The 22,889-nt window shown below is 39.2% G+C and overlaps 1 protein-coding gene across 1 annotated transcript in view; it reads right to left on the bottom strand.

The window, feature by feature from the left end:
- Nucleotides 1-22,889, bottom strand: part of PCSK2 (proprotein convertase subtilisin/kexin type 2) — a 108,284-nt gene that overhangs the window by 46,376 nt on the left and 39,019 nt on the right. Inside the window, exons 3-5 of the mRNA XM_054062802.1 lie at nt 11,499-11,612; nt 9,726-9,834; nt 7,584-7,621 (exon numbers count right to left, since the gene is read on the bottom strand). Of these exons, the coding sequence (XP_053918777.1) occupies nt 7,584-7,621; nt 9,726-9,834; nt 11,499-11,612 (261 nt within the window). The remainder of the gene's footprint in view (nt 1-7,583; nt 7,622-9,725; nt 9,835-11,498; nt 11,613-22,889) is intronic.

Here is a 22,889-nt window from a genome sequence, read left to right as displayed (position 1 = left end):
TCCAAAGGAATTGTACATTAAGGATATTTTATAGCCATATAAATCAGTTCATCTCCCTGAAGAGGCTAACATCAGTGGAGCAATGCCAACTGCAGATGCATAGATGGTGCTAAGCACCAATCCCCAGAACCCGCCAAGCATTCAAGGTCCAGATCTCTCATATGGGCTTTAGCAAAAAAGTCAGTATAACATCTTCCAGTAAGAAATCCAGTTTTCAGCTGCAAACACTCTATGTGACATATATCATCTCTCCTTAAGGCAATGACACCATACCTCCCTCACAAGTTACAGCTTCCTTTGCAGAAAAAGTCTCTTTACACACCCTCTGGCCATAGAAAATAATCCAGGAGAGAAACAGTTTTTTTTCCTGTTCCATCTTTTTAATTGAGTTGAAAGCTAGAAGGCTGTGATAACATCTATGATTACAAAACTTTTTTATCTTTCATGAAGTAAGATGACACTGACAGCTCCTTTAGCACCACGGCTTCTTTCTCCCATTAGCCGTGCTCATATTAAGTAGCTGTAAGGCAGAGAAGAGGAGCTGCACAGTCATCTTATTCAGACTTCAGTACATGGGCAGCACTGTGACATGTACCCACAAAACCAGTTCCTGTTGGGAGCAGGGGAGGACTTTTTGCAGGACAGTTATGTTTTCCAAGATGTGAAGCATTTTCTGTATATGAAAAACCCAAGATGCCCTTCCAAGTACATGGAGAACCTTATTTTCCTGGCTGATCTTATCAGAGAATGCATCATTTCTTTTTCAGCCTTTCATCTGTTCAGAGCAAAAAAAACTGTGTAGAACAGAGAGATGAGCTCAGAAGCTGATCCTGCAGAGAAGAGAAAAATATAGCCAAGTCTGAAACAGAGAACTTCCCTCTCTTCCCAGTAACTTCTAATTTATGCCAGTGAAACTTCATCATTTTGCATATCCTGAATGATCATCTTCTAAATGCTAAAATCAGCGCCCTAAAACCAGTCACTTAAGTAGCATCAACAGCCCAAGAAAGGCCATCAGTTTTTGTTGCTAAGGCATCAGTCAGCATGCTTGATCCATTCTTTTATCTTGGAAAAGAGAGGTTTCAGAATCTCTCAACTATTTCTTGATGAAATTTCTGCCACAATCTGCTTTAACAGCCTTCATCAAACAGTGAGTTTACTGAACTTTCAGTGTTAGCAGAAGGATTCATCATGAACCTCATGAAGTTCAACAAGGTCAAGTGCAAGATCCCACACTTGGGTCAGGGCAACTCCCAGTACCAATACAGGCTGAGGGATGAAGAGACTGAAAGTGGTCCTGCAGAGAAGGACTTGCGGGTCCTGGTGGATGAAAAGCTGGACATGAGCTGACAATGTGTGCTTGCAGCCCAGAGGGCTGACAATATCCTGGGCTGCATCAAAAGAAGAGTGGCCAGCAGTAGATTCTCACCCTCTACCCTATTCTGCTTAGACCCCACCTGGAGTACTGCATCCAGCTCTGGGGCCTTCAACATATGAAGGATATGGACCTGTTGGAGCAAGTCCAGAAGAGAGCCAAGAAGATGGTCAGATGACTGGAATACCTCTTCTATGAAGACAGGCTGAAAGAGTTGGGGTTGTTCAGGCTGGAGAAGAGAAGGCTTCAAGGAGACCCTATAGAAGCCTTCCAGAAAGATGAAGAGGGACTTTTTACAAGGGCATGTAGTGATAGGACAAGGGGTAGATTTAAATTTGATAAAAGGAAAAAATTCTTCACCTTGAAGATGGTGAGGCACTGGAACATGTTGCCCAGAGAAGTTACAGGTGCCCCACCTTTGGAAGTATTTGAGATCAGGTTGGATGGGGCTTTGAGCAACCTGGACTCGTGGAAAGTATCTCTGCTTATGGCATAAAGCTTGGAACTAGGTTCCATCTTTAAAGTCCCTTCCAACCCAAACTATTCTGTAATTCCAGATGACTCTATAAATTTACTGCAGGTTTTGGTCAGTAATTTTTATTTATTATGCTAGTGGTTAGTTTAGAAAACTTATTAGTGAAACACCCAACCCCAAAGCAACTCCAAAAAAACGCAAATGAAACCAACCAACCCAAAATCCAATCACTGATGTGTTAAAAATTCTGAAACAGTTTTGTCTGCTTTTTATTTTTTGATAATGTAAATGTTATTTCAACACTGCAATTAAACATAGTTACTACCAACAATGTCCAGCACACAGTTTGCCCATAAAATACCTTTAATGTATTAGCAGTAAAGGTTTATTGAAACTTAAGGGTCTAGTGCATGGGCTCAATAACACTTTGAAATGCAGCAGGAAATGGCAACGTAATCACCTCTGGCTCTTTTGAAAATCATGCCTTAGGAATCATATTTCATAAAGCTAACTGAAATCATTTATGCATGCCAGGCAAGTATGAATTTGACTCTGCTACGGTTTAGCCTTACGTTCCCTATGGATCCCTGAGCTGCTATTACTGACAATGCAGAGGTACTGGAAGCTTTTCAATGTCTTCAGAAGGTTTCAAACAAATTTTGGTCTTGGAAGGGTAATGTTTCATCACCACCAGTTATATGTGACTTCTTATTTGACCTGGGCAATTACATCAGCTGGAATTTCTGTGGGGCAGAACATCAAGGCCAAAGCACCACGGTTCAATAGATGTCAATGGAGCTTTGCAAAACCTTACTAACTTACAACCCCCCATAATTAGTCCCCAGTGATTTTAGTGGAGATACTGATGATTTATACTAGTAAATTATTGAGATCAGGCTCATAGCCTCCAGAACAATTTGTTGGTCCTTTCAATGCAGAGAGGCCAAGGCATATTCAGAAATTCATGCTAATGAAGGAAACAGACTTTCTAAAAGAAAGAAGATCCTTTATGCTGTTGCTAAGCTTCACAGCACACGTTGAAGCGTATAATGTATTGCCTGTACTATTTCTTATTTCTTTTGTGGCTGCAAAGATTATTCAATGGTATTTTTGTTCCTGTAGCAAACAATGGAAATTGCAGCTCATAGCAGAAGTAGAACATTTCCCTGCTCCTCTGCTGTGATAATATAATTATTCCAAAAATATGCTCCTGTTTGCCTCTCAGCAAGGTGGGGGAGCTGTTATCATATTAGCTGGTGACAAGTTACCAAAAGTTGTGAGAGAGACTGCTTTGTACTGGGAGATTTTGCCAAAGTGGAAAGAGAAGACAGGTAAGACCACCTGCTGTTCACACGTGAATAAGAAATGGTGGATGACGGAAGACTTCAATTAACCCTGGGATAAGTCCAGAAAGTATACCCTCATTCCTTATACAAGGCCATTTTTTCCCAGTCAATCCTTTCCTGCTTGAGTGACAGCCGGTAAGGACCTTGGAAGACAGAACATAAGGTTGTACCATAATGACATGTTACAGAGAAGAAAAGATAGAAAGTTAGGGGAAGGGCTAGGGCAGCAATGAAGGGCTGCTAGGATGACCGCGTGTTTGTTTGTGCACGTTACATCTGTGTTATTCCACGGATTTCAAAATCTTGTTTCTTATCTGAATATGTTATATCGCTATTTATTACTAAGGATTGTTGTATGATTCTCATTTTATATGTATCAGTACTTTGTAAAAAGTTACATATTCACATAGAACAAGATGAGCATTTACTGTAGGAAAATTGCAGGTGTCTTTCTCCCTCCTCATTATTTTTCTTTAAAAAGCTTCAGCTTCAGGCAGAGTTCAGACACCGAAACCAGCAGTTTTTTACTGCTGGCCTGAATCTCTTGGTAGGATTCTGATTTTCCTCACTACAGCTAATCAGTGACAAACCTACTTACATGAGATGATCAGCTCCCTCCTGCTGTAAATGAGATAATGCTGCTACACTGACCTTCACCACACTGGCCAAGTATAGAAGTACCACAATACAAACTGATACAAGACAGAGATCAGCTTATGCTTCTGGCACTAAAAATCTCCCTTCGCTCTCTTAGGTTTTTCTTTCAACCGATGCACTGAAATTTGTAATGTACATTCCCCACAGCTGTTGCTCTTTTATTAGACCTATCAAATATGCAGCCCTTGTTACTTCACTTTTCTTTCTCACTCAGATGCTGTATCTTGGAGAAGTCAGTCCTGAAAATTGCTGGCTTTGTATGTACAGTCTGAGTTGAAGGAAAACCATAGAGTACATTAGGCTACAGCTTTTTAATTATCAGTTCATAATGAAAGGTTCTCTTTGTGGGGAAAAAAAATAATTTCCCAAAGGCTGAACCTCTGCAGGGTTCCCAAGGCTTGGAAAACAATATTGATCGTTTGACAATGAGTCTCTCTGCATTCACAGTGCAGAATGGAAAATTCCGGCTTTGCCATAAACCCCTGGCCCCAGAAAAGCAAGTAGCTAGACTTCAGCAAGCTGTGAGGGGGTGCTGGGAGAGCAGTCCATCCAGACTGTAAGCAGGCACACTCCTTTCTACATATATAAAGTGTCTTAAAACGATAAATGGATGATTCAAGCAGTAAAGCTCAGAAACTGCAGAGAAATATGGATAAGTGTAGTCCATATGACAGGTCATAGTTAGCAATTTTTAGGAGAGAATAAAAATTGGGGTTTTATTTTAGAAAGCTTTTTCTCTTCCTTGGCCCTCAATTTTGTCTAAGTGCTAACCTCCATTAAACTGTTCAGGCAAGAAAACCAGCAAGTCAAAAACATAAAAGCCAAATTAAACTGAGTAACCAATGCCAAGTTTTTATACTTGAAAATTTCAAATGCCAAAACCACTACCTTTGGGAGACTTTCTAATTGCTTGCAACTCTCCAAGCAAGATGTACGGACATTGTCAGGGTATGCCAGCATTTATACACTTGAGAAACATAGGCTGTAGGTTTTTCATTTCCTAAAATAAACAATAAATTAAGAGAAAGCTGCCTCAAAATGCAGATGTTGTGAAACACCAAACATAGCATAGGAACTGTGCAAAGTTGACTGCAAATGCTATGCCAGCGTGAAGCAAGTTAACAACTCATTCCTTGGGAGACTCATTTTATTGCATTTTTACATCTAAACTGATTCTTCCTTCAGCTGAATTTATGTCTTTGTCTTTAGTTCATGCCCAAATTACTGCCTACTGGGAAAAAAAGTCCCTCGTGGTCTCTAAGACACAGCAGGTGCTGCCAGAGCAAGATCTCCATGGACTCAAGGAGGCCGGCGCGGCTTTGCAGTGAGAGCAAGAGAGGCAAAGTGCAGGTGAACCAAGCCTTGCAGCCGCTGTGCTGTACTTGGGTGAGGGAGGAGATGGTAGATTTTAGCAGCAGGAGCAGGAGGCAACCTTGCCCTTCAACCAGCCACCTCTCAGACACTGGCTCCATGTCAGGAGGTGCCACTACCTTTTGCCACTTATCTTGCATATAATGGACTAATTTATCAGCATGTTTCCTTGCTGTGTCCTCTGGTATATCCAGCAAGGAATTAAAAGTGAACTTCATGCAAAAAAGATGAACAACACAAACTCAAGCTTTTTTCTTTTTTTCTTTTTCCCATTACTGTGACAGTGTAGAACCACAGACTTCATGTGATAGCTCATATTTTTGCATTTCTGCATTAAAAATACTGAGACAGTATGTCCTTCGAGACTGATTTTTCAGATGGGGTTTCAGCCACTCCTTTAATGCTTAATTGTCTTGCCAATCACTTACTTTTCTGACTTTTCTCCCCTGCATCTGGCTATTGATCTGCCCTGCACAAGCCAGGCCTAACTCTGCATTTTGCATTGGCCAGACAATCTTCTTTTGTCTCTTCACTGCCTGATCTTTGCTAGACCGCTCCTTGCTTGGACCAAGGCATTCCTACATAGACTTAATCAGGACTGTCATCTTAAGAATACTCTCCATGTAAATCTTTCATGACTGCCTTCAAAGGTTTGTTTTCCTCATTCCTAGACAGCTTTCCTTCTCCAATTGTCATCCCAGTATTTATTTTCTTAAATCTCAGGTTTCTCTCCAGCTCGACTGTTTTCTGATTTCATCATGTCTGTGCATTGTCATTCTTTATGTCATTTTCCACTAATTTCTAGAATTCTTGCTATTGCTACTCTAAAAACAATATATTTCTGCTAAGCCTGACAAATATTTATCCACCAAATGGAATATATTTTTAGAATTAAAAGAGAAGAGACTGTATTGCAGAGAAATCTATTTTTGGTTTCTGAGCATGATCCTAGATTCACTCTTAACAACAGAATTGTCCCTATTTGACATTGCATTAGATATGTTGAACAGAGTTTTCTGCTTGTTTATTTGAAACATGATTTTTAGAACCAGAATATTCCCTCACACTTTCTCCTCACTTGCTACTGAAAAGTGAGTAAAGATCATGCTCTGTCCCTCGATCATATGCTAAAACATACACGAAGAGCACAACTCCTACAAAGAAAAAGGTTATCTCTGTTCACAGAAACATCCATGAATAAATCTATAACATGAATGAGTTATTCCTTTGAGGTAAGAATTTTGCAGTTACACATAGGGTTTAATTAGCTGCTCCCACATTATTAAGCCAGTTCATAAGACTGAAACTAACAATGCAGCACTTTACTTCTGTAGTCAGCTGTTTCCCAAATTCCTTGTCCAAAGTCAACACCTTCTATATCGATTTATTCTCTATCAAGGGTGTTTTACTACATGCTACAACAAATGGGTTTTCATCCTGTGTGTTACTGTCTTAAAGAAATAATTCTCTTACTCTTTGTCAGCTCATGTTTTTACCAAAATTTGCAGTTGTTCTTCTTTTCATTTAATGCCAATTGCACACTAAACCACACCACTCAGCTGAAGAAGCTTGGGCTTCCCTCAGGAACCCACTGATGGCAGGTGAACAGCAAGACCTAAAAAGCAGAGACACCACAAAAAAAACACCCCTGGCAAGGAGCCACAGCTTCTTGACACCCATTGCACAGCAGAGTGCCACAAGCACAGCGTGAGAGCAGCGTACCACAAAGGCAACCTACAGTCCATGGGTGCTGAGACTCCTTGTAGACATCTGGAGACAGGAGTGTTCGTGTCATCATGGGGTTGAGGAGTGACTGGAACAACTAACAAAGATGGAAATCCTCCAGTCCAAAGGTCTGAAACTTGATGTAGGCTTGAGGAACAATCAATTAACACAGCTTGTGCTGAGAATACACAGTCTGCCCTGCACATGCTCTGGATCAAATCACCTGTTATAAAGGAATTAAGCAGCTCCTGGAGCTTTCAAAAGGCCAATACAGACCTTGCCACAGCTCACAGCTCTGTGGCCTTCCAAGTGACAGATGCATTCTGCATCTTAATAGCAGGATTTGGAGCCAATCCCCAGGTTACTCATTTCTGTCCTAAATCCAATATTGCAAGCTGCAACTTATTCAATGTGAGGCAGCACGGTTATTCCTCCACAAAGAGCCTTGTCACCTTCTCATTCCTTGCACAGGCACTCCCATTTTTAGCCTCCTTCTTTCAATGTGAAATACATCATCTGTAGGATCAGCAGTTCAGCTGGACTGTCGGCCTAATCAGTATTTAAAATGTTGTAGCAGTGAGAATATAACAATAAGAAAATCCACATTTTACAGAAAAGGTCAGCATGTACTTACATAATTTGATGCAAGATCAGGATGCAGATAATCAATTCCTGCAATAACATAATGACAGAACAGAAACAAGAGGTTAAGAGTTTAAAAAATATGTCCCAATGATCACAGAACAAAACAAGATTCCTTCGCAAACATAAGAAAACGCTCATGGCAAATAATGCAACTGTTTGAAGTACAATTCCAGTTTTTAAATATGGAGTTTTAAACTGGTGCACCATTTCTGATACAGCTACGAGTTTTCAATCATTTATGTCAAAACCCAAGTGCCAATTGAAAAGGCAGTCTCAGCAGCAAAAATTTATTGAACTGCTTTGTAGATTAGAACATATTTTCTTATTAAGATTACTTTAAATAACAATTTATCTTTATACAAGTTCTGTCATCTCCAAGCATACCAAACCTAACAAGATCACTAAACTGGATCAGTATTTTTTATTTATTCAGGAGGAATATTTTCAACCACTGAAAACTGTAAAATAAGTAGACAGAATATTACCTAAATTAAACTTGGGGAGATGACTAAGGCAAACACTTTGGATTATGGCTATGAAATAAAACTTGTAATGTTGGATTCGACCATTTTAGCAAATATCTGAGCACAGGCCCTGCACCCTGGTAGCATGCTAAAGATTGCAACAAGGAGACTGTCATATTATTGCAGTTATTCTACTGGTGAGACCGCACCTTGAATATTGTGTTCAGTTCTGGACCCCTCACCACAAGAAGGATGTTGAGGCTCTGGAGCGTGTCCAGAGAAGAGCAACAAAGCTGGTGAGGGGGCTGGAGAACAAGTCTTACAAGGAGCGGCTGAGAGAGCTGGGGTTGTTTAGCCTCCCAAGTGACAGGGGACAGGACAAGAGGGAATGGCCTGAAGCTCCATCAGGGGAGGTTCAGGTTGGATATCAGAAGAAAATTCTTCACAGTAAGAGTCATTGGGCACTGGAACAGGCTGCCCAGGGAGGTGGTCGAGTCGCCTTCCCTGGAGGTGTTTAAGGAACGGGTGGATGAAGTGCTTAGGGACATGGTTTAGGGAGTGTTAGGAATGGTTGGACTCGATGATCCAATGGGTCCTTTCCAACCTTGTGATTCTGTGATTCTGTGAACTCCCATTACATAGGGACTAGACTTGCATGAAGAGACCCTTGCACCTGTGGAGAGCCTTATCCATGCAAATGGTAGATGAACAGCAAAGGTCTCAACAAAGAATTATTTTATTCAAGTGCTTTCTTCCAGAGTTACTGGAAGTGAATATAACACAGATTACACCCTTCTCTAAAATCTGTATCTGATGGGTCAACAGCTTTATTTAAGCGGAAGTTTGAATAGTTTGTGGGCATCCCCAACACAGCCATGTCTAGCTATTCTGAAATCTAAGTCTTGCCTCTGTGGAATTAGTGAAATTGTGATTTCTCATGACACTAACATACAGACATCTGAGTCTTCTTTCTTACTTCCACAAAACCCTCATCTTAGGAGCAAGCACATGAGGAAAATAAATAAATGAGGACAGAGCTAAGTTGACCCTAGAAAACATGTGTGGATAGAGACATATTATTTATTTTTATTATTATTTAGTCACCATAAAAGGAAAACACTCAAAATTTAACCCAAAGTGCTGAGAAGCTGCACAGTATTCTTGTACTTCAGCCAGGAACCAATCGGTAGAACAGATGTGACTTCAACTGTACCTTTTGCCTCCATCTTCCCTGAACTTAGCCTCAAATTAGCAATATATTTAAAATGCAGGTCTTTATTGACATTCAGCATGAAAGTGTTTAATTGCATCAGCTGTCAAGTATGACTTTGAGAATTAAGTACTTTTTGCACAGCAATTACATTCCACAGTCAGTGCCTATGGAAGTCAAGGGGAGTCTTGACTTTGGCTTAATGGCTGTTACAGTATGCTTTGGAAGATACCTGAGTGATAATTGCAAACTACTTTTGATGTTTGGATACCCATGTTTCAGCATCCCTAGTGAAAACTTCATAACATATTTTCCCTGTATATCTCAAAGCCTTCATGGAGGTTAGCAGTCTCAGCAGAATAAGCAATCCATTATTCCTTTTTAATCTTTTTTTGACTTGGGTTACATGGAAAAAGCCACTTAAAATATACTAAAATAGCATGCAGTCATTACTTACCATCATCCATAATTCCTATGGTAACTCCCTTCCCCGTGTATCCCAGCTCCCATGCTTCTGCTACGTTAAGATCAAGTCCAGGAGTCCCATCTGCTTGACCAGTGTTAATCTGATGACAAAGACAAATAGGGTGTTTTATATGATCGAGAGATTTCTACAACCATTGAATTTTGTTTTGTGTGCATCTTTGCTACGGAAAATATATCCTATTTGCTTTGGAGTACACATATGTACATAATCACATCTAGAGCAATAATGCAACAGTAAAACAAAAACCAAACCCGAAACCAAACAAAACCAAAAAAACAACCAGCCCTGGGTAAATTCACTTCTTTGTGATTTACAAGATTTGATTAAGCACTGAATCTTTTGGATTCAAAAAAGGACTTTTCTACTTAAGCATGTCACGTCAGTGGGTCAATCCAAACAAGAATTAGACCAAGGGATTTTACAGAGGACTTTTTTAGAGCAGGAAATGCTTTTTTCCTTGAAAGCAGGGATCTACTGAAATTCACATCCACTGGGTTTGGTATCAGAAAATTTTTTTTTGATAACCAAGCGAGTCCTGCTTTAAGCAGGAAGGTTCACTAGATGAACTTCAAAGGTCCTTTCCAACCTTGTGTTGTTCTATGATTCCGCAGTATGGGCAATCCCCTGTATCTTCAGGCACTACTCATGTTCACCAACCTCACTCATTAATTTCTCAAATTCTGTGGGAAAAATAATATGGCTTTTGGTGTTGCAGCTGCAAAAATTTAATTCTGTCTCAGAAAAATCTCATTTCAAAACACATTTTAGTGTACTTTATAATCTAAAAACTAAACGTATAGCTTCCTAAAAAAAATATTTTTATCACTGCAGTATTTTGATGGAAGTACCACAAAATGAATTAATCCACACTTTAGTTTATCCTCTCATCAAGAATGAAGGCCCATAGATGCGATTGAGCCCTCATTCATCTGAAAACTCTTGTCTAACAAAAAAAGCAGCCATATTGGGTGGATTCATAAAACATAAGTAAGGGATCAAAAGCAAAGAGAATAAGAAACACTATTCATAAAGCAAAAAGGATCATTCTTCAGTGGATAAGGCAGTACTGTGTTTACTAGTCTACCATAAATAGTTTGCAACACTAAAACTAAAATTACTTTATCAAATTTTTAAATGGAAAAATACCATTTTGGCTACTTTTCTGTAAAAATATGATTTTTCTTTAATGACTAAAGACTTTTCCCTATAAAATATGACACATTAAAAATGAAACAATTTAGCAAAATATTAATTTCTTTCAACATTAGCTTAAGCCAAAATCCATCAGTGTTCAGCTGTTCTGCTTCTGACAGAAGAAAATCAATTAATCATCAAATTTCCATAAGAAAAGAAAAAAAAATTCCCCTTTTTCTAGCCAATGCACTAGAACTTTTTGTTATAATTCCACAACAATATTTTACCTGGCAACAGCTCAAAGACATGATTCATATGCAGTTTTAGGGGTCATATAAGCACACCATGCCCACAGGGCACCAATATAGCTCTCTTTTGAGCCTTCTAAGGATCTCTCCATTGACTGAAACAAAATTTAGCTCTTGAAATATTCTGGGCCTTCCTAGCATAAAAGACGTACATTAAACACAAGAGGACAGAGCTTTGGATCCATTCCCAACTTCTTGTGACATATTTGGAAAGACCTCCTTCAAAACACTGCAACAGCATAAAATGGCTCAAATGCCAATTATTTAGTTATGATTACTGTGACATTCTTTCAACACTTACCAGGTACCACTGTTTTGTAAATAAAGGATCATTCATGTTGATGTCAATGTCATTGATATCTCTATATCCTCGCTTCCTTCTGCTGAAGCCTTCCTGTTGCACAGCTTTCTTTACCTGGAAGAGTTAATTTTTACATCCTTAACTCAACATTCTTAACCACAGACACAAAGATTTTTTTAGCCTTGTTTTCATGACATATGAAGATTATAAAATCATATTGCTTGAGTCTGTGTAATCCATTTGCAACTTCTAAACCTGTGGCTGATTTCAGTCAAAATTTGCAAAGACGTAGAGAACTCAAGGACTACTACAATCTCTATGTGAGGGAGAGACATCCAGAAGCATCCTATCTGGAAGAAAGCTACAGCTTGAACATGTTTTAGATACTTAAGAATATGCATAAGAGCCTCTCCTCAGGTATCATTAGTATCATAGATCTTCTTGCCATAATTTTCTCTTTATAGCCTCTAATATCAAAACATTGTTTTTATTAGAAGCTAAAATTTAATGAATTCCATTTAATGAATATGACATTGTTCAAAACTGCAGACATTTGATAAAATGAGGATGCAGGTCTCAATCACACTGTTACTTCTCCAGATTTTTCTCCAGGGCATTTCCAGACTAATAGGTAGCCTTTCCTGCCACCGAGATTTGTTGGGAGAAAAATATCTGAGGTTGTGTGCTTTCATCATACTCCTTAATTCTCAAAAACACATCTTGTAGAGCAATCTACTTTCAGGGATTATAATTCCAATAAATAAGTGAAAAATGAATACATTGGCAAGAAAATCAAATGACAAAAAAAGCAAATAAACTGATCAGAATTGTTAAAGTGCAAGATAGAAAAATACCGGTTATGAAACACAAGTAACCATAGTTTTTTAGAGATGCTTTCCTTTACCAACATCAAATCACTCCAAACATTTAACCAAGCGCTATAGAAAACAAGAAAAGTTAGACACAAATGTCTTTGCAGGCAGGAACTACACATGCCAGACCGTAAGCATCTTATATGTACCCATGTAAAAGAGCGCTCCTTTAGGAGTTACAATATTTGCTAACATGTTCCAAGACCTTGCAGAAAGGCTGTCAAGCTTGGCATACTTTTTTTGTACTCTTTAGCCTAGCACCTGAAATCAAGACAGCACGAATCCCAGAATTTAATTAAAAATAATAAAAACCACAAACACTCCCCCCACCAAAGCCCTCTGGATCAAAAAGGAGTGCTTAAAACTGTGAACTCAGTACCCACTGAGGTGCAGCAAGAATTCAGCAAACTCTAATATTTCCTTGGGCGATTTCTTGGAAAAAAAGCATGGTTATTAGAAAAATCTAGTAACTCAGAGAACCACTTCTACATGCGTGGCTTTGGCATTTCATAAGAAGACATACACGGGAGCTATACTGCTGTGTCGCAGTAACTCATGAAGTATCAGTCAAAATCAACAGTGGAGAAATTCATCCAAGGCTAAATCTCATCTCAGGTCAGTTGAGTCATTCTTGGAGGTGTACTTCTGTCTCTGTTAATTAAAGCAGGAGACTCAAAAGACAGTGCTCAGTGAGGTGCCTAAGGCAGAAATGAAACTTGGATCTGACTAATGGGGGCTAAAAACTATTTTCCTCACGGCTATATTGCTTCATTATAACCCTGAAAATCTAATACCAATTCATACTGAGCAGGATGGGGCAGTGTTCCCTGAAGGCAAAATCAAATGTTTCTAAAAATATACTCGTATGAATTCTAACTCCATAACTAAAGGTACAAAAGATAATATTTCGAATTAGTAGGTACTTTCATTTACACATGTGTTTCCATTACTTGTGCAGATTCATTAACAGTGGAGAGCAGACTGAAAAGAAAGAAAAAATCTAATACAAAACAAGCTGGAAAGAGGACAGTGATTATGGAGGACCAATACTAGGTGTACTTAGTGGCGCCAGGTATCTGTACAAAGTAAAGAAAGGTATAAGCAGATTGTTTGATACCTCTAAGATAAGGCTCAGTGATACCATGGAGACAACAGAGCAATCACCTGTCATTATGCCCTCCTCTGTTACTACCCCTGCCTCTCTGCTTTCAACTGCAAACCCCAGGCTGTCACCACAGAAAATAATTATAAGCAGAAGTCAACCCTCATTTAGAGAGAAAGATTTCATGCATTTGTGCTCCCACGCAAGCTCGCCAGCTCCACAGGACCTGCTGTATTAAGGCACTGAATTAGGATTTAGTGCAGAAAGGATTTCTACTAATTAAAAAGCAATGCTTCAGAGACCTGGCTTTCCTTTAAGAAAACCCAGAGGAAGTGGGGAAGCAATCTGTAAAAATAGCACAGGCTGGTTTCCCTCCTCAGGATCATCTCATTTGTCTGATTTGTTCCATCTTCACGGCAAAATATAATTTATTTTTGTACTATATTATATTATATTGTAATTTCCTGAGACAAAGAAATATATCCCTCAAGGAAGTTTAACCTTTTCTGAATAAAAACTACACTGTAGGCTATTTTCAGAGTATTTCAGCTGTAAAAAAGGCATGCACAAATTACCATCCACAAAGGCAACAGTCTCAGAAATTCTGAGGCATCTTTTTCACTACAGATACAAGGAGATTTTGCTCACGTTCAGTAGTGATGGTAATACATAATCATAGCCAGAAAAGATAAGGTACTTCTGTCATGAAATGAGTTGAAAGGTTTGAGTAAGACCTTGGCAGCTTCTCACTTCTTTAAGCTACAAATTGATTCAATCAGTTGCCTTGTATAACCCTGCAAGCGAGAATTTGTCTTTCTGCTGATGAAAATGTGTCTAGAAAACAACAATCCCAAGATTCGATAACATCCATATTCCAGAAAAATGTTGCCCGTAGAACACATCATTGGAAAAGGATGATGCGAATCCAGTTACTTGAGTGAAGAAATGCCCACTTAGGGCTGCAGATAGCTGACTCAGAAGAATTCAATCCTAGCCTTCTTGTCAGCTGGGTATCTGCATTAGAAAAACGGTGTATTTCCAGAGCTGGAAATTTGTGCTTTCCTATCTAGTTCGTACCAAATCTAGATCAGGAGAGGGACTGCATCGTACTCTCTTACGGTTTTCGTCTTACAGAAAAACAGGCTTCCCTGTGACTTAGTAACAAATGCATTAAGTATCACAACACAAGTAACAAGTTTCAAAAACACATACAAGAAAGAAAATCTTTGCATATGTAACAGTAGAAAATCACCAGAAAACATCCTGATCTTGTAAAAGCCATAATCCCATGCATTTGTGTCAAGTCCAGTCCTGGAATTCATCCCTGAATGCAACGCACAATGCAATCTCATGTCATCTTTTAAATATTTGTTTCTTTAACTGCAGCAGGAAAAACACCATTCATAAGACTCAGGCTTCTGACAACAGCACCTCTAAATTATTCGAGTGTGTGAAGCATGATACTTTGAGAATCTGGTGAAGGAAAGAGATTTTCTTACTAAATTAGCATGATTTTTACTGACTCAAAATTAAGCTTATTTATTCAGCAATACTAGCCTTTTGTTTATTTCATTCTTAATTAATTTAGTCCTTCTTTGTTAGGATATAGGATTACATAGAGAGCAAAGTGTGAACATCTACTTTATTAGCACATCACTAAACCCTGTAAAAGTTACTAGCTGTGTCGTAATCAGAATGAAGGTCATGCATCAAAGAAGGTAACCTATGGATGATAAGATCCTTACAAAGCAAAAAGGTATTGATTTTTAATATACTTGTACTTATACACAGTGCATAAAGTCACTTGGATGATAATAAACCAGCAGGATACTGATGCAGAACAAATTAACAAAATAATCAATTGACTGCAATACTGTTCCGGGAGAGCCAGAAACCACAGCACTCTAACTGTGCTCTATGCTCCTGTGAGTGCCAAGATAATCAGCATCTTGTTTTGACAGAACAGGGTTAATTGTACTGGTGAGCTCCCGCAGTTAGATGACTTTGTTATATTGAGCATAAATGACAGATTTACTAAATTATACCAGCGGGTGCACAAGAGTGGAACAGTACATACAAACCCCAACCTCAAGAATCAAGAACTTTAGAATAAGAGAATTTGGGCCAAATTCCAGAGCAAAAAGGCAGTTCTCACTGATGACGGCTAGTAGGCATGGCTTCTTTAAAATAGAACAAGCAACATAGCAGTGAGCCAGCCAACCAAAGGAAGTAGTGGTTCTTTTTTTTCTAAAGCCTTAGGGCGAACACAGGTCTGTTCCAGAAAGTGAAGTAAGAAGTTGGAGACAGTCTGTATTTTTGAAGAAGTCAGGCAGGTGGCTAGACTTAGACCCTATGAATTGTACTGAAGATCAGTCTCCCACAAAGGTGGTTTGGAACACTATGTCCAGCTGCAAGAAGGCTTCAACACATAAACTGCCTCCAACTACTGGAAAGCTGTCCTAACTGTTGCTCCCATTAATTTCTGATAGCCAAAGAAACACCATGGGAACAAAACATGGAGGCAGAAAAGTTCAGTTAGCCAGCATTGAACTTCCTTTAAAAGGAACGAGAATGGGATATCACACACCTACAGTAGCTTTTTGGGATTTTATCCATAAATTACAACACCTTGGCCCCTCAACCATGTATAACATTAAAGACTATGTTTTTCACACTTCTGATTTCTGTTTAAGTAAACACAAAGACATACAATTTTACTATCCACTCCATCCACATAACGTAAAAGAAATGTGTCTATAGGGAAATACTGATCCCATTCAGAGTACACACTCATCATTTGTATTTTGCATTTGTATGACAGCTGCTTGCTGATAAGAAATTCTGAAGATGTCAGAGATGAGCACCCACCTCACATTCTTCTACATTTTTGTTAAAGCCTCAAAGTAACCAAGTTTTCTGTGACTTTCCACTACAAAATAAAACAAATACTGATTCTCCTCACTAATGAAAAGAAAGTACAGACCTACTTAACTGTAACTAAAATCAGACGAACTGAACAAAACTGAACCACTTTTAAATGGCAATGGGGACAGCTCATTTCTGATATTGAACCAATAACCTGGGGTGGCAAGACTGCTAAAGTCCATCAGCCATGGCAACGTAGAAAACTGATGCCTTTTATCTTGATATAGCTGGATCCATCTGCTTGTTTTCAAACTTTCTGAGCCTGATTCAAGGCTCAGAGAGAATGAGCAGAGATGCCAGGGGGTTTGTAAATGTCACTGGCCATCCAATATTTATTAATCAAATGATGAACGATCCTCTTGAGGAAATCTCTTTCAAAGGTTCTCATGGATGTCTCCATACATAGCAACTAGTTCCAGTTGTTTCTGGCAGATTATTCATAACAGAGTCTCTAAGTACTTCTTCTACCTGTATCCATTAATCCCTGGGGAGTTCTCTGTGCAGGGTGTCTCTCCTCAAGCTATCTTGCAACTCCTTTGTAGGTGCAGTTAGACCCACCACAGCAAATACATAGCAGGTGTTGAAGCATAAAGCCTTTGAAACAAAGTTTATCAATACAACCTTCCCTGCCATTTCTAAGCAAAGGACACATGAAGAAAACTGTTCTCAATTTGAAAGAGTTAATGAAAGTAAAAATACATCTGTTTCCTTTAAAATATTTGCATCACTCTTGTAAGGCTGTTTTCATAATGACAAACATAGAGCAAGAATTGCTTTGATTTCTAGGGAAAGTCATGTCCACTGTAAAGTATGTCCATTTTTCCATTGCTCTCAGCCTTCCTTTTACCTTGCAGTTTCTTTTTAGTTTTGCTACTAGTTGAAACAGTGCCATTGAACATCAAGGAGCTGCTTGTTCTGGACCAGTCCTAGTCTTCCCCTTTAACTAACCAGCCCCGTTTGCCTGTCCAAATGCTGTTAAGTTTATATAGACCATCAACAGATATTAAAGCCTTGGACACTTACACTGTCTCCATTCATCCCTCTTGAGATGTCTTCTCAGTTTCACCTGCCCCCAGCTTATGCTCTTTGAACTTTTTCCCCTTCTGTCTGGCCATGGTATTGTAGTGTCACATGCCATAGAACAAACCAGGGGCAAAATACTGCACCATTAAACTCTGATGACAGACTGTTACTGACTGCCTTGCACAGCAAATACCGACATAGTTGGGGCTGCTTACTAACTTCTCTGCAAAAATGTATGGCTATTTAGGAAACTGCCCTGGAAGCTCAGCATCAATCAGACAATACTAAAATATGAAGGTGAATAGCTTGAACTCAAAGGTTCCACTCGGGCAATTAACCTTTCTTGATGGAAATACAATTTAAAGAACATGTCACAACCAAGTTCATATTTTTTAAAAAACTATGTAAGAACTGGCCTGCTTCTGCCTCATTTTGTGACCTTTCTTTTTCCTGATACTGGTTCAGTGCTTGGTAAATAAGAAGCTTTCAAAAATAAAAGAAGGGGAAAAGAAATCAATATTTTTGTCCATTTAGCAGGCCTCTCACAGTTCAGTGACATTCAGGAAGCAGTGAGTAAAGAGACAAGGAATCAATGTGTAAGAGGAGGCTGCAGATCATACTCAACCTGCTCAGCTAAGCAATCAATAGTGCTCCTCTAGCTTCTACTTTGAAATGCAAGTGAGTTGTTTAGGGAGCATTGTAAAATGAATGCTAAGTATGGATGGTCTGCAATGGAAAATGCCGATTTGGTAAAACAAATTTTCGCCCGATCACATACTCTTTGATAAAGGTTGTTTTTTCATCCTCTAGGATAGAATTCATTAAACAGACAAACTGAGACAGAAAAAAAGCCTTGGATATCTTGATATGTGGTATATTGCCTCAAGAACAAGCAAACTGCTTCACATCTCTGATGCTTCCTCAGTTGAGTGTGAAGGCCATATCGGGATCTATATACTATCACGGGTACTGGCTATTCTAGGAACACTGTCCAAATTTCCATTTTTTTACTGCTTAGACAAGCCAAAAAGAGAGCAGGAGCATTGCTGAAATCTTAAGAAGTTTCCAAAGGAATGAAACACTTGCTGTTTATTCTATACGGAGAAGCTCACATTACACTTCATAGTATATAATGATAGAAAAGACAAAGTCATTTATCTTTAAAACAATGTCTTATTGCAAGACAGCAGGACAGTCACTTCCATTACAAAATCAAAGACCTCTGTAAGAAAGAAATTCCTTGGAGATTGGCTATAACTGTATGCATTAGTCTCTCCAGCGGAACTGGAAAGACTGCAGACCACCGGGACACTTTATTAGCAGCTTATGGGTAACCTAGCACTCTGCTGTCTCACTAGTTACATCAGGTCACACATATGATCAGCCTCTCCAAATAAGTCAGATTGACCACCTACCTCTCTGTGCAAGTGTAAACAATAGCATATTTGGTGACAGAAAAGAAAACTGGGCACTGTGCATGTAGGGCACTCCATTGACTGCAGATCCTCTCTTCCTACCTGTGAAATTAAGTTGCTATAAGTCACAGCTTTCCCTTCTCTTACATCCCTTGACCAAGTACCACAGATATACCTTCCTTAGAACACCACACTTGAAAAAAAATCCACCTTTTTCTTCCTCCTCAACAGTAAAAAATATTTTTATGAAGGGATTTTCATTTATTACAAAGGCCATCATCAACCTTTAAGGTGCTACCCAAAGTAGTTTGATTTGCAGCCTTTGTATGATAAAAAGGGGTTTAGTTTAAACGGGAATCAGCCCAGTTCATCTTTAAGACTGCAAACCTTTTGGCATCGAGACTACCTTTTGGATATATCTATGCAGTACAAAGAAGAGAGATGCTCACATGATGCTGAATTTTCTAATTTAATAATCTTTTGTCATCATTTGTTCATTTACAGCTTTGGACCGTTTCTTATATTCCTGGGCAGCCTTCCAGCAAAGGACTTTCCTCTCATGCCACAATAGCTCACTGGTTCTACAAGGAGAGAGGTACTACAGAGTTCACCTCATTTTTAAAGATTCCATTAGTACAGTTGCTGCTTCCACAGAAGCAATGAATATCTGATACATCCCAAGAGAATGGAAGTGCTTATAGGCTAAAGATTCCTCCAACTCTGTTGATTTTAAGTTAATTTATTTCATGAAGCAAGTCTCCAGATAAGTGGAGTCTATGAGAAACTATCACTTGGAGAAAAATCAGTTCAGTTTAGTTTTGTATAGGAAGACTTGACTGACAAGTAAAATTTTTCTCTTTGTCAAAGTGTATCCTTGACCCGCTCTGACACATAAGAGACTTTTTGTAAATGTGTGAATATTTGTGCTAATGCCCAAGCACGTTTCCAGTCATAAAGAATTGTTTGTAGCAGCTTTATCTCTAACTTCATGAATTCTCTTTCTGAACATGCTCTTTGCTCTACAGACATTATGTTTAAGTTTATTCCGTGTACGTAGACCAGAAGAGCCTTGTAATACATCTGTGTAGGTATGCATCACCATTTAGGGAAACTGAGTCAGCAGAGGTTTGGACCTTAAAGTAATTCTGCAGCATGCATTGAAAATAAACCCTCTGGTCTCCAAAGTGATTCTGCACTTAAAAGCTGGCTCCTGACCTGTGCTGTAACTCATCATACTTCCACTTCATTCTCCACAGCTTCCTTCCCACTCAAATTTCATCTAATAACTCATCATTTGCCTTGAAACATCTGCTTGGAAAAATAAAAGGCACATTTTCTCTCATGGAATTACTGGCACAGATTATCCCCTTCCCACATTAACAGTAGATATGCCATAATGTCACACTCATCGAAGAACTGCACGTCTCCCCATCCTTTGTGTGATTTATTTTGCTTTCTGTATCTACTTCTTTTCTAAACAGGTTCTAAGTCAAAATACCAAGCATTTTTACATAGCCATTCCCCAAGTCCAGTGACAGTTTTCAGTCACGGTAAGTGCAGTGGGAGCTGTTTGAGGTTCCCCCCTCATGCAGTGGGGCTTAAGGGAAGTTTACTTCAGCTTCCTTTGCCATCTACGGTGCTTCCAAGCACATGGACTCCATTGGATCCAGTGGCAGTGAAAAATTTTCATACAAAAGTTTTGCCAGAATCTCAGCTGAAGAGCAGCTGCTCAGAATGAAACGTTATCATGGCACTAGGAGGGAAGGATGGCACAGTAATGTCAGTGCCATTTTCTTACATACACTGCATGAGAGAAGCTGAAAATCAATTTAACTTAAATTCATTTAAGAAAGTCTCAACAAAAACACTCACTTAGAACTAACACTGGGTCCTCAAAATCTGGATTCATAGGATGACAGTTAAGACAATACTGGCTCCAGCATGCAGAATCCAGGCTTTCCCGAACCTGGTTCATAAAGGGTGTGAGTGCCTTTTATTTTCTTTTTCTCCTGGCTGCAACCCTGTGAGTGCATTGCAGAATACAATCCCTCTCTTTTGGAATCTATTCTGCACCGTCATTGTTCAAAACAACTTTTCTTTTCTCTGTTTCTTCTGCTCCATAAGCAAATGATGGAGTTTGAATTTGTGGAGAATACCTCCTGAAGACACATCTCTTTCAGGTAATGTGGAAGGGAGCACCTCTGCACAGACAGAAGAGGCCATCACAAATGGACACTTACTCTCCTTGTGGCATCTCCTGCAGTCTCCGCTCTGAGTCAGGTCCCCACTGCATCATGCAGGCACCTTTCTAGCACCGATTACTGCCCACTGCTGTCAACACCTCCCCAGTCAAGTGATAGGGGCATCTGCAGAAGACCCATTTAGCTTTAATAAAAAACAAAACCTGTTCTTACAAAGCTGCCTGTCTGGAATGATATAGCAACAACTTCCAAAATGTCTAAGCCTATTCTAATATTTCAAACCTGCAATACTTAAACTTCAAAGTTTGCGTGAGCAGCAGTGATATATGAGTGAGCCTTTCTTGTCCATTTTTAACGCCTTCAGAGCTCTGTTGCTATCTCAGTGGAGATGAGATGTAGAATTGCAAACCACTGATCTTCCCGAAGTGCTGCCTGGTGGGAATTACATGGGCAGAACAATGTCTTCTCTCAGGAAATTTCATAACTAGAAGCCAGACACAAAACAGAAGCCAATGTCATGACAGAGGGAAAACTGCAATTATGCTGCTGCTCACATCCACGTATCTGCTCATGCACCCAACAGCAGAATGGTTGTTTACAGCACAGCTACTCCTTTATTCTATTACCATAAATACACTGGACAGAAAAAGACAAGGAAGCTTGCTCCTGTGCACGCTTTTCCCAGCCCATTAGGAAACAACTGATGATTTGCATCGATTGGGCTGTGTACACCGTAAAGTTTAAAAATGTATTTCTTCAGCTCCTAGATTCACAAGTTTATGGATCCCCGTTCACAAAGCATGTTAATAAAATCAGCAGAGATTTATGTATCACTGCTGTACAGCATTGGGTTAGCAGTGTAGAGCTGCCAGGGACAGGCCATCTGCCACAAAGGAAGCACCAAAACAGAACAGTTTCTACAGAACAACTTTTGTATCAAGAGAAAAGGTAAAAAAAGCCAGGAAATAAGGGATTGGTTTACAAAAAGGAAAGAAATAGTCCATGTCCTATAATTCTGTTCTTTATCCAAATCAGTTTTTAATTTGGTATCTCCAAAGGATTGACCTTGATCCCTGACACAACACGCCATATGTTAGAATCCTAACACGGAGCCTTAACAGGGAAGGAAAAAACTGTGAAACAAAAACAACTATTAATATTCTCAGAGTTTATCCCAGCTGAAATTCTCCTTAGTTCTTAATGGAGTCAGAGCAGCACAAGGCACAAAAGTGTGGTCTGAATATTCCTTATGGGTTTTCTCAACAACTCCCTTAGCAGTGAGGCTTTTTACATCCCTGCCCATGTCCTCCAGCAGCCTGTCCTGCTGCTGCTGGCCAAGCCTCTCTCCAAAGCACATCTACATAATTAAAATTATATTCAAAAATCTGAGAAACAAAGAGGTTTCTCAGAGATTTTAAGGGGCCAAGACATCCCATAGGTTCAGGTTTGCCACAGGCCTTTCTATTTATCTGCCACCTAGAGCAATGAAAACTGGCACCCAAAGACTACAAAACTCGTTACGAAAGGGAGTTGTACATGCACTAGCAGAGATTTTGGTGACAGAATTTTCCCCTGTCCCTAGTGGGTCAGAGCACAGCCTGGTTTAAATAAAGGGATAAAATGATCACTGTTCTGCAAATCATTTGAACTATCCCTGCTTTTTCCATGAGGAATGAGGGAGCATCTTTTCAGTTCAGTTATTAGCATAAAATAATTACACATTGGAGTATATTTTCCTCCAGTACACATAAATAATTTGCATCAATATTAATAGGAACTTCTCTATTCATTCTCATTGAAAGGAGGCTGTACCACATGGAACTGAGAAAGACGAAACCCTAAATATGCTTTTG

The sequence above is a fragment of the Cuculus canorus genome, chromosome 3 (genome assembly GCF_017976375.1).
Source record: "Cuculus canorus isolate bCucCan1 chromosome 3, bCucCan1.pri, whole genome shotgun sequence".
Taxonomy (NCBI): Eukaryota; Metazoa; Chordata; class Aves; order Cuculiformes; family Cuculidae; genus Cuculus; species Cuculus canorus.
Note: the sequence above shows the minus strand (reverse complement) of the source record. Positions and strands in the feature narration are given on the sequence as shown.